This window comes from Eurypyga helias, unplaced genomic scaffold, assembly GCF_000690775.1.
Source record: "Eurypyga helias isolate BGI_N326 unplaced genomic scaffold, ASM69077v1 scaffold12155, whole genome shotgun sequence".
Taxonomy (NCBI): Eukaryota; Metazoa; Chordata; class Aves; order Eurypygiformes; family Eurypygidae; genus Eurypyga; species Eurypyga helias.
Genome location: NW_010250889.1, coordinates 59,936 through 72,398, shown reverse-complemented (window position 1 = coordinate 72,398; position 12,463 = coordinate 59,936). Strand labels below are relative to the sequence as shown.

Sequence of the window (12,463 nt, the reverse complement as noted above, 5' to 3'; positions counted from 1 at the left end):
TGCACAAAACAGAAGCAGCATTTCTTGCCAGATCACCAAGATTTGGAGGGAGGATTGGACTAAATGCATCAGCTTGGCTGTGGACCTTTCTTTTTTTAAAAAAAGGGAAAAAAGGAACTTTTTTTTAAATGTTAAAGCTACATTTGTTTAGGCCTCCCATGACTGAACAGAGTATGGGCAGTTGCCCCCTTTTTTGTTTGTTTCTTTTTTTTTTAGTTTTTTCTTTTTTTTTAAGCAGCAAGTCTACAGAAAGGTAAATCACTGCGGATGGGCTCGAAGCTCATTCTGGAGTCTTTGGCTTATGTGGGAGAGGTATGCATTCGCAGGTGGCTGATCAGATTGCGCTGCTGGGTGAATTTCCCACCACACAGTTGACATTCGTAAGGTTTTTCTCCTGAGTGGACACGCATATGCTCTGTCAGTCGGTACTGCCGGGTAAAGCGCATCCCGCATTCCTCACAAGCGAAGGGCTTGAGCCCTAAGTGGCTGCGCATGTGCCGTGTCATGGTGCCCCGTTGCGTGAACATCTTGCCGCAGATGTTGCAAGGGAAGGGCCGCGTCAGCCAGTGAGTCTTCTCATGCTGCCGCAGCGTGGCTGGATCCTTGTAGCTCTTCTCACACACTGAACACTTGAAGGGCCGGGACTCTGCGGCGTAGGACTGGTTGGGGTTGGACAAATCCTCAGCTTCATCCTTGCCACCGTACGTGCCTTCCTCCTTGATGTAAAGGTCTTCCTCGGTGTGCGTCTCCACGTGGGCATTTAGCTGCTCGGAGCTGGGGAAGCCTTTGCCACAGGGAATACAGACATATAGGTTGTCACCGTAGGCCACTGGCTCAAACCCCTCCTGTCGGTAGACATAGTTGGCACTAGTATGCCCGCCACTCTCACTCTCGCTCTGGCCACTGTCATCGCTGTTCTCCTTACCATTTTCCACCTCCTCCTTACACGGGTAGGGTAGGTCTGCGCCGTACGCCCCAGCCAGACTCCGCTCCACGGACTTGGACAAAGGCCCCAGCAGGATACCATTGGGCAGCCCTTCGCCCTCGTCCCTGTCTTTGCCCCCCTCCTTTCGGTCAAAGGCGTTGTCTTTCTTGATCCACTCCTTCTTGCGGGATGAGTGCCGGAGACCCTTGCGCTGGCTGCTCTCCGTCAGCGAGTGGTGGCACTCTTCGCTCAGATCCATCTCCATGGGGTCACTGCTGTCCGCCAAGCTGTGAGGGGCTCCGACTCCAGACTCGTCAAACGATGAGGCACTGTTGGCTGCGGGGACTGAGGCAGATTGGGGAGAGCCGTGCTGGCTTTCGCTGTGCTGCGTGTCATCGTGGGAGGCTGCAGCAGGGAGTGACGGGCTTTTTTTGGACAGGTCGAGGCCTAGCTCCTGGTCACCAGTGCTCCCATTCGCACTGCTGCCCCCACCGCCATTCTTACTGGCTCCCCTGCTTAAGGAGTGACAGTTCTCTTGGTTGGAGCTGCTGATGAAGACCTCGTCATCGGAAAGCTTTCCCTTTGACAGCTCCTTTGAGTGCGAGCCCTTCAACCCCTCATTTGACCCTGAATAGCGAGCTTGGATGACCGAAGCAGTGGAAAGTCTCTGACTCCTGGCAGATCTCCCAACACCAAGGCCACCGGCCTTGCCAGCAAAGGATTTGCCGTTCCGCTTCAGCTTCTTTCTGCAAAGAGCTGCCAGGTCGTGCAGTTGGAGGTAGCTTGCTGCGGTGAGGAGAGCATTAAAGTTCTGTTCACCGGGCTGGTCAGTCGTTAAGAGCTTACCAGTATAAATAAAGTCCAAGATCTGCCGGAACACGGTGGGGTTCACCATGTCCGTGTCTAAGTTAATCAGGTTGTCATGCAGGACAAGGGATTTGAAATACATGCTGCTGGCTGCCAGGATGTTCTTATGGGCACGAAAGAGGGCATTTTCTACCACAATGATCACATCACAGAGGAAACCTTTGGCTCGTTGCTGGTTCAGCTGCAGTAGCAGTTGTTTGGCATGATTTGGCAGTTCCATCTCCACCTTCTCTTCCTTTCACCTTCACCTTACCACCTGCAAAACAGGAGGACGAGAGGTGTGAACCTGCTGTTTCCACTCGAATGAGTCAACATTTAATAGACCAGATTAGCACAGTGCAGTGTATGTTAGGCTTGACACTGACTGAGGAGCTCTGGGTATGTTCAGCCCTGCAAGCTGCGATCCTGCTTGGAATACAGAGAGAAGTATTTCTCATGCTAAGATTTGATTCAATTCTTTCAAAAATCAGATGTACAAATATCATCGTTGGCTGGAATTACTATTCAAAAGATACCAGCAAGAAAACAATTTTTTCTTTCCCTCTCCTGACACAAATCTGAAGGGAGGATGAGGAGCAAGAAAAAAGGGAAGAAAAAAGAAGCATTGACTTCACTGCCATTTGCATATCTGAGCATGTAAATAATTAGCATAAGCTGCAGCTTCCCCGCTTTAGCATGTAGTTTGTTTCTTGGCTCTTACATGTTGAAATCTTACAACAGCCAGCTGCTCTGGGGTTGAGAAAATGACATGTAGCAACTAAATCCATTGAAGATTGAATTAATCACACTGAGGTGTGAATGGGAAATCTCCTGAAGAGTATGAAAGGCTGCTTTAAAAACCACCCCCGGCAACATCCTCCATATCCCAAGCCATTGACGTTAAGGACTAGAATCAGCCCTGAACTGGCTGAAATTCAGGATGCTGATCTAGCTAAATTCCACCAAACATCTACAACAATCTGAAACTGTTTTCTTAAGTTAATTCTGCCCTGCCTTTGATTTTTAAGGACTTTCGTTTCAACTGATAGTCTCAAGTCACAGTCTCTCTACCCTCAAGTACTGGGAAGAAAGGACAATTGTGGTTACTTCTGTCTAGTTCATGTGTTTCACCAACCATGTATTTTAGTTTAGGTATTTCTATTGGCTTTCCCAGTAGTATGGACTGTATGAAATATCTTGTGTGAGGCAATCATAACTAATTGCAACTGCACGTTTGGTACATACTACAATAATTAAAAACTAGAATTTAAAGCTGTGGCTGCATTCAGGAATCCAAGATAAATTCTTACACTTTATTCTTGATTTTTTTGTTTGAAAGTGCCAACTACTAGTTATAATGGGTATTTATCTGTTAAACATGATTTAAAATAGATTCTGAGGTTCAAATGTAGGAACTAAATACCAAACATACAACAGCCACCTTTAGCCTCCACTTTCTTCTTTCCTTTCCAGTTCACCGCATTACTGAAACAGATTCCTCTTGCTGAAGGAGGAGCAGGCCGTAAGTCCATAGAAATGAAGACCTTAAATTTTCTCTTAAAATCATCATCAGCTAAAGTTTTTATTGCTTGTGAGTCCCATTACCACATTCTGTCCCATCAGGTTTCAAATGATGAAGCATTAGACTGCATTATCTTCCCTCTGTGTCAAGTATGTGTACACAAGAAAAAAATAAGAAGTGATACTGTCAATATTAAAAATAACCTTCCTCAAACCTGGCTCTCACTAACTGGTGATAAATAGAAAGATTTAACTTGGCAGAAAGGTGGTAAATTTACATCACCCATTTCTGCACAACAGAAAGATTTTGCTTTGTTATAAAGCTACCAAAAAGGAAACAAATGCAATTTTTCCTCCCCTTTTGCTGCCTTGCTAGCCTGGTCGCTTTTACCAACAGATCTGCCAAGCAGGTACCTCCCTTCTTCCCCAGGACACATTTCTCCCCTTGGTTAGCTGCTCAGCCTGGTGCTTGCTTTTGATTTTCTACATTTGGTAGGATGTTGTGGCCGCTGTTAAGTACGCCAGCCACTAATTCAGCATCCCCACAGATCTCTGTGGCTCGTCACCTTGAGCCACAGCTAAAATAGCTGCTCTGCCTTTCTGTTCTCTACTGTTTTGGCAATGGATGGGAACCCCAAAGACAGGGGATTCACCACTGCCTTTGTGCACATCAGTGTTGTTCCCAGGTGGCTGGCTTTAGCAAGGGTGGCAGCCAACACCTGCCATGGTGCCTGCCAGTTATTTCTCCTCCACCTAGAGTGTTTCTGTCATAGAAACTGACGGTGCCGCAGGACCAAAACGTGATAGAGACAGGGATTACCACCACTGAACACTGTTGAGCACTTTAAAACCAGGTTTTGCTGTAATTAGTTACATCAGAGTTGCAGCACGCAGGCAATGTGTCTGGTTCTAGTGGCTTGCTTCCAGAACTGCTGATTAAGAGGAAGAAGCAACAGCACAGAGGCACTAAACAACCACTTTTATCTAGCCAGGCCAGTAAAAACACTTACTTCTGGGTCACTGAGATATATTGATAGGGAAGGACAAAAACATGGCTTGCAACATAACACATCATCTATATATATAAACGCATCCTGCTCAAGAACAGCAAGACACAGCCTACTACTACACTATTCACTACAAACATAATGGTGCTTTTCCATGCATAGAACACACAAAAATCCCTGGATATGATTTTTAAGTGTTCCATAAAGGCGAAATGCAGGAAAGAAAAGGAAACAGCACAGCCAATATTTTTTGCCTAAACAGAGTAATAAAAAATCCCCAGTGTTTTTATAAAAGCGAGCTTATTTCTAAAAAAAATTAGTTTATTTCTAAACTAAAAGCGAGCTTATTTCCCATTCACGTGGCACTTGAAGCAGAGGTCTAGAAATCTCTGTATACTTGCTCATCTAAGCCACTGCAAAGAGTCAAACCCTGTTGCAGCTACTAATGGGAAATATTTTTTTAGATTTTTACTTCTATTTTTTTCTTTCAGCCTTAAATGATATTGAAACCAAGTAATGGGCCTGCAGGGAAAGCCCTGTAAGCAGGGGTAGAATTATAGTTTTGCTTTTTACTGACCTTCATGAGGAAGATAATGTTAATACTAAACATCAGTGTGTTCTGCAGCAGAAAATTAGCATAGTACAGGTTGTTTAAATTACCTCTATTTATCTCACATGTCAAATTTTACAGAAGTATTCATGTTTAGTACGACATAAGTATGAGGTAGGTTATTACCTTCAGTAGATTTTAAAAGCAGTGGTAAGGCACTACAACACTGCCTCTCAGATTTGAATCTGTTAGCTGAAGTCTAACGTGGATTTAGCAACCCCAACAAAATGAATGCAATGGAACAAGGCAGCAAAACCTTCAGCCAAGTTTAGAGCCCCATGTTTAAAATTTTGCTAGGAATTGCCCACGAAGGGCTTTTACCAGGACAGCAACATGGGCCAGAGAACACACCCTTAACTGACATACCTTTGTTGACAAAAGCTTTCTAACATCGACCTGCCTTGTGTATCTTGTGCAGCCCTGAACAAAAATAAATCCATTCCAGGTATTTTCCAGAGCTGACGAGTTACAAACCCTTCTTGAGCAATGATGCATTTCAGAGGTGGGGGCAGAGGGGAGTACTGGAAAACTTGTTAGCAAAAGAGAAGCAGGCATTATTATCTATGGCATTCCTAAAGTCTCACTTCTGGCTGAAAGCATGGGACTAAAGACTACGAGGTTAAGCCCAGTATAAAAGTTAGCAGATCTTCCTGAACAAATGGCAGGTGCAGCCTTACAAAGGACTGGCTATCCATCAGTTTGCAGAGACTGGCTCTTAACAAGCCCTGAACATTTAGGTAACATCACCACCACCAATAATGACAACAAAACCCCCCAAAAGCTCTGAAAAATCACAGTGATTTATATTTCTCGTATCTCAGTATCATTTTTAAGAACCCCTCCTTTTCTGTTGTCTGCAAAAAGATAGAAAAAAGTACTCCCAGTTCGGAGGAGCCCTGGCTCAGAAAAGGCTCAGATGCATTTGCAGTAAAAAAACCAAACCTCAGACCTCAAGAATATGTAGATGTCTCACTGGGGCCACAGTCTTCTATCACTGAATTTGGTGTGCAAAATTTCACTCCTTTGCATTTAAAACAGGATCACAGAAGGCTTTGGTCAAAAGGCATTAGAGATGGTCTTTTTTTCAGATTCAGGTTGCTTCCTAGTCATTCAAGGCACAGTTTTCAGAGCAATGAACCTGCTCAGATACTCTTGTGCAAGTGAGGAATGAAGCAAGACTGAGGCTCTCCACTGCCTCCACCATATCCATGACACTGAGACACAGCACATGCAAAGACATGAAAAATACAGGGCACAAATCACAGAATACAGTAATGCTGCAAGCAGATGCCACACATCAAAGCTTTGCAAGCTAAGAGCTGATAGCGTCTTGGTAAGCAATACTGCCCAAGGAGCTGGGTAACCAGGAGCTGCTGCGCCCAGCCTGGGGCATTCCATGATCCCGTGGGCACGAAGATTGTGCAGAACACACCGACTGTTCCAGGAGCTGTGCTGCTCTCACTGCAAAGCAGGAGAAACTTAATTTTCTCTCAATTTCCACAAAGACTCTGGACATCACAGAAAATTAGATTGCTAAATTACAGGAGAAGAGGAATCCCTTCACCCCTTTAAATAGTATGAAATCTACATATTCACTACAGATTTGATTCTCTTTAATACCACTAAATCTTTTCCTAAAAGTAATCACTCAATGAATGCTAAATGTGTTATCTTAGCAACCTCTGGCAGGAGATGCTATTTGATTTCATCTCTGAGTTATAGATTGCAGCATATGAATATTGTTTACCTTTTAAGAAGCAACACCAGTGAAGCAAAGAATCAATCAAAAACAGATCTAAGGAATCACTCATTTCACGCAGAGGATTTGTGGATGGATGAGAAGGCTAGACACCGAGCACCTGAACAGTGAACTAACAGTACTGCAGATAAAAACCAACAAACAGATTAGATATGATGTATCAAATTAGATGCCGTTAAAGCATTAGCCTGCTGTGCATGTTATAACTAGGAAAAGATAGTAGCCTGCTTACTTATTTCTCCACCTTCCCACGCAGTTGTGCTGCACTGAGCAGGCACTGCAGCAGTGAGCGTGAGCAAGACAAAATTAAATTAATTGTTTCCTACATTGCTCTTTCCCACCAATTTACTTCTGACATTAAAAACGCTGTGTCCAGCTGCTACTGGATCTGGGTGAAACTAAAACATGACTTCTGCACCCTTTAATTTTAGATGAACTAACGTTTTTAGAGTACTTGAAGATCCCACTGGGAAGTGAGCTTTCCAGTTGCTCACTGGATCATCTGATCTTCCTCTCCCCACATCCCACCAGATCCGATGTCCAGGACTCTCCCAAGGTATGGTGAGGTGGGCTTTTGTTGCCACTAACCTTCCGCTCAGGAGCTGCAGTTGGCAGGTCATTAGCCCATGCCTTGTAAAGGTATTCCCATTCCAGAGCAGCAGAGGCATAGGGAGAAATGCAGGAACTGTGTTAACCCATAATGTTGCCTATCCCCAGCCCCTGCGTGCAGGCAGACAGCAGAACTCAGAGGCAAGAACATGCACTTTAAACACTGGCAGTGGAGCAGCAAAAGCTGTGTGAGGTAGGCTCAAGCAGAAAACAGGATGCAGCACCCTTGTTTTTCACACAGGAATATCGCTCACTTCAAAATAGGTAAGAACAACACGTCAAGTTACTTGGGGAGGGGTCTGCCAAACTAGGGAAGGGAGAGGAAGCAACATGCGGGAAGAGCAGGAAGTGCAGCTGATGTTACAGGTGTGGACATGGAAAGGAGAAGGAGAATGGAAGATCATTCTGCAGAGGATACCACATCAGCAAATTTAAAGTGGCCCTTGTTTAGTTTGTTACATTCCAATTAGTGCCAGGCAAAACTGCCCTCCCAGCTCCCTGAAGCAGCTCGTGCAGGACTCCCACAGGAACAATATAGCTTTGCTTATGGATACAAGCACCTGTTCAGTACCTCTCTGCGGCAACGTTTGGACATTAGATACATGGGCAATACATGCTCAACCGCTACCAGCTCCTGGCCCAAAAAGGAGAGAAGAAAAAGAGTCAGATGATTTCCCCAGTCCCTTCTCTTTCCTGTTCTAGAGTTACAAGGAGAGCCTGACATACCTAGACCCTTCCCTACTGCATGGCAAAGAGCCCAGGGAAGGGGAATCTCTGTGGGTGAAGGGGTAGGGCACTATGTGCATGAAAGCACTAACATCAGTGATTTCCAGTCAGTGCAAGGCTGCAGCAAAGCAGGAACACCTTGCTATACAAGCTGAGACTACGAGCAGTAGAATGCAGATTAACCACTTGGTTGCCGCTTACCATGCCAGGTACATTGGGCTAAAGGCACCTCCATCCAGTGCTGCCCGACGTGCCAGGTACATCCCATGATGTTCCATTGAAATCACAACAGGCCATCAATAGAACGTGGCTGCACGGATGCAGAATGGAGAACCAGCAGGGACGCTGTTAAATGCAATTAAAAAACTGCAATCAAAATTGAAATGTACATTTTAAAACGGCCACCTGCCTTAAATATGTAACTGCTAGAACAACCTCCCCTCCACCCGTCTCCCCAGAACTGCCGGACTGTGACGGAAACAGAGGGGAAGGCCTCTGCAAGTTTCTTGATGACTTTCTCTGGCCATCTCCATTCAGGACTCCCAACGGCACTGAGCTTCGGGGGGACCAGTCCATATATATCCAAGAACAGCAGATCCCAGGATGTCTGCACCAGCTTCCTTCTGCCCAGAAATTCAAAGGCAACTCAATATCACCATTTAGAAATGCCTCTACAGTGAGAAAAGCCTGGCACCAGAGCTTCACGGTCTCGTTCCCCACACAATACAGGCAGTAGAAGAAACACTTCAATACGGACCCTCTGCGTTGTCCCCATTTCCCTGACCCCCTTCCCAAGCCTTTGAAATCCTGCTCTTCTAGAGATGTTATGGCATTGAGCCAGGCTGTGTCCTCTGGCTTTTGTTCCACCTGTGGTGCAAGACAGGAAAAGAAAACACTGTATACCCTCTCCTGTTTATAATGATGCTTTACTAAAATTTAACACACATTCTTGGAGATTGGAGATCAAGTTGATTCATGGTGAACTGCAGGTGGTATGAGAGTCGCAAACCCGAGGATCTATAATTCCACCTTTCCCTGCCCAAAGGAAAAAGCAACAATATCTCTTCCATTCAGGGAAAGGCACATCCCACAGGTACACAGCATGTCAAGCCTAGGGTATCCTCTGCAGTGCGTATCCTCCCTCCCCGAGTTCCTGTAATCAGCCCTGGCAGGGTTATCAAGGAAGGTAGTCTCAGGGTAGTTGCTAAGCACAGGTCCCTCTCTACAAGTGGTGGTGCTGCCCCAGGGGAAAAAAACCAAAACCCCCCAACAAAACAGAACAGGAATAAGCCTGCAGCCTCATAGGGAATTAAAATAGGTTTTAGACCTTCATGGTGAAGTGAAATTTCTGCACAGCTGTTGTCACATTGATGGCTGCATGTCCCCAGCTGTGCTGCTGGAGATAGAAATCTTACATTTAAAAAGTTACCAGAATATTATCATTTTAACCTTAAAAGATAAAAGGCCAAATTAACAAGACTTGCAATAATTTATGTAGTTGGATGAGAGAGAACGTAAAGGAGGACACTGGCCTGGCAAACAGAAAGTGTCTTCATGGAAAGGAGAGTGAACGTAAGGTGGGAGTTCATTCTTCCTGGACATCTGCTGGGCTCAGACCCAAGACAGTGTTCCCATCATTCCCACCTGCATTCTTACCCCTACAATTCTGTAACTAAATCCCCTTCACACTGAACTAATAGGCCTTTTGTATTCAAATCAGCCTGTTTTGACAGCTATAGACTGAAAATTTTTAAATCTTGCCAATACAATGAAGAAGTGAAATGTAAGCAAGTGTTTGCTTACTGACCTGGGCTATGCTGAGCCAAGAGCATTTGCTGAACTAGTCTGAACAGACCACTGCCAGCACGAACAGCCAACCCACATTTAAATAGCGTGCAACTTTAAGCATAGCAGGCCAGAACCCCAGGGATTTGGAGCTGCCCCCTCTCCAAGACAGCACACACTCTATACTGCATACGAGCAACATATGACTGGCTGCATCTGCCAGCATCAGGACTGTGTAAGACATTCGGCAATAGCAGCAATACTCAGCTTAAGACAGGCTGAATACCTCATGAAGGTATTTCTTGGACAGGTTTCGAGACACCAGCTCATATGCAGATTTACACTTAGATTACAGCAATTTGCCTCTTGCTACTGTGAAGCAAGCAGCCCTTCTCCATAGCTGTATTTCCCCTCTAGGGCAGAGATTAGCAGAGAACTGCTTAAAACAAAGGTGTTTCCTACTGTTAAACCATCCCACTGCAGTCAGAAATTAAGCTTCCTGCCAATTCCTAAACAGAGCCCTTGTATATTATACATGTATTTTCACTGCTGACACGCAGGAGCCTCAGACTACCCAAACCCTTTGGTGGGAGGAGAAGAGAAGAGACATGGACGTTGCAGATCTTGTCAAGCAGAGCCAGGCACTAAAAATTCCTGCATATCTGCAGAGCACAGTTGATCTCAGGAACACACAGCAGTGGCACAAAACAAATAAAGCCTCAGAACCTAGTGAGCAGCCATAGATGTTGGGCTGTTTTGCAGCCCTGCAACTGAGCAAACTCGGCTCCAACTGTACCTGCACTGCAAGTGGTAAAGGCTGCTCTGGTGTCCCACTCGAATCTTCTTATTGCATCGAAGTATGCACCTATTCACTGGCATAGCTCAGCTGCCGCGGGAGGAAGGACACCCTGCACCCATCCACCAGTTAAGGCCCCTTTGGTATGCAAAACTTCTCTGTTTCCCACCTACCTTTCAGCCTTGATGTATAGCACTCTCCTTTTCCAATGCAAGAATGTAAGACATGACTAAAGGATTGTTGCTGCCTCCCATCCTAGAGAGTGTTAGGCTGAATCAAACACCCTATTAATTACATGGAGTGAGAAGATGCTTATGGTCCTAAAAGCTTGGAACCTGCCCTTCAGTTTGGCAGGGGGTGCTGGCAGGGGTGCACAGGGTGCCAGCTTCATGCTGGGTGTTGCTCTGGGGGCAGGAGCACACAGTGCTGTGGAAAAGAAGGAACATTGTGACCCTTTTCCAGCTTTATCCAACTGTCTTACAGCACCCTCCCAGTTGCAGCACGGCTTTAGGGCTCTGAGTCAGCACAGGTACAAGCTGATAGCTGGGTTGTGAAATGCAGCAGTACTGGAGTAAACGCACGGCCCTTTCAGCTGCCCCTGCAAATGGGGAGGGATCTCCAGGACAGGGATGAGGCAGGCAACCTGGAGTGTTATAGCCACTAGCTATTCTGACTCAGACCCCTTAGTTAAAGAGTTTGTTGGAGCAAACAAGGCCTCAGCGTACTGGGAGAAATGGGAGAGGGTTTGATAAAGATCCTCCCAATTGGCCTGTTTATTTTTATTTCTTGTGTGGACCAAGCAAACGTTTCTGCAGAGAGAAGCAGTCTGCAGAGTATCTGCATACAGAATGCTGCTCATGTCCTGAACTTGCTGCAATAGCTGACACGGAGCTTCATGCTGAGAGTTGCAGGAAGGACATGGGTAGTAGCAGACTTGGACCAGAATGTCATCTCTCTCACCACAAGCCAGAAACCAGTGAGCACCGAAACAAACTTTGCTGGCTCATTTTCTTCTATAGAATCAAATCTCATTCCTTTATCTCATGCATACCTGCAAATGCATCAGTAGCAGTTCTCCATAACACAAACAAACAATGCCTCAAACAGAGCACCTTTTGCATTTCATCTATCATTTTTTCTTTCTTTGACAGGAACTGACCATGTACTCAGCCCTGTATCTCCAAGAGAAATCTGTCTCTAGGCTTCACTCCTGTGAAGCCTTTCAAGCAAACCACTGTTTTAAGCATCGGTCCTGGCAGTATCAAGACTGTACTGCCTATCAAATGTCCGTCCGAATCAGATGCTGAATTCATCATCCTGAACCCTCCCCCATACATTTGGTTCTTTGCAGCCACCAAAAAGTGCTTCTGCAACTGCCTGGCAAACAAGAAGATGACAGAAAGCTGCTGTTGCTTGTAAAAGTAGGACTAACAAACTCAAAGTTTTGCAAACCATCTGCATTGCATCCAAATCTGTCCAAGCTGAAGCTAACCTAAGGAAAATAGCAGGGTTTAGTCATATTCAAAATTATTCATTTCTTTGGCCGCCTCTCCTCAACCACTGCTTCTCCTTTTGACTGGTTTATTCCTCCATCTTCTTCACCTGAGACTTCGGACTTTCTTTAAACTTAGCTCACAGATTGCAAGGAGGTCACTCTACATAAGCTTTCAAAATCCACCTCTTCCCAGGAAGGCTCCCATCCTGGCATCCTTATCCTGCAGCACTGCACAACAGTGGTCCAGGGCTGCAGGTATCTCGTGCATTAGACCAGCCTGCTCTGTCAGACAGTTTGTCAGCGTGAGATGGTTTACAGCCGAGTGTGTTATGAAAGGCAGCCCAGCAAGGTCATGGGGTGTTGAAAACTTTGCTACAATCCAAA

The 12,463-nt window shown here is 45.5% G+C and overlaps 1 protein-coding gene across 2 annotated transcripts in view; it reads right to left on the bottom strand.

Moving 5' to 3' along the window:
• Positions 1–216: 216 nt before the first annotated feature.
• Positions 217–12,463, bottom strand: part of HIC2 (hypermethylated in cancer 2) — a 32,475-nt gene continuing 20,228 nt past the window's right edge. Inside the window, exons 2-3 of one of the 2 annotated variants that reach the window (XM_010151829.1) lie at positions 8,205–8,348; positions 217–2,048 (exon numbers count right to left, since the gene is read on the bottom strand). In XM_010151829.1, the coding sequence (XP_010150131.1) occupies positions 300–2,012 (1,713 nt within the window). In that variant the 5' untranslated portion in view covers positions 2,013–2,048; positions 8,205–8,348 and the 3' untranslated portion in view covers positions 217–299. Of the gene's footprint in view, positions 2,049–6,101; positions 6,114–8,204; positions 8,349–12,463 lie in introns of those variants that run through there. The other variant, XM_010151828.1, reaches the window with a different exon arrangement.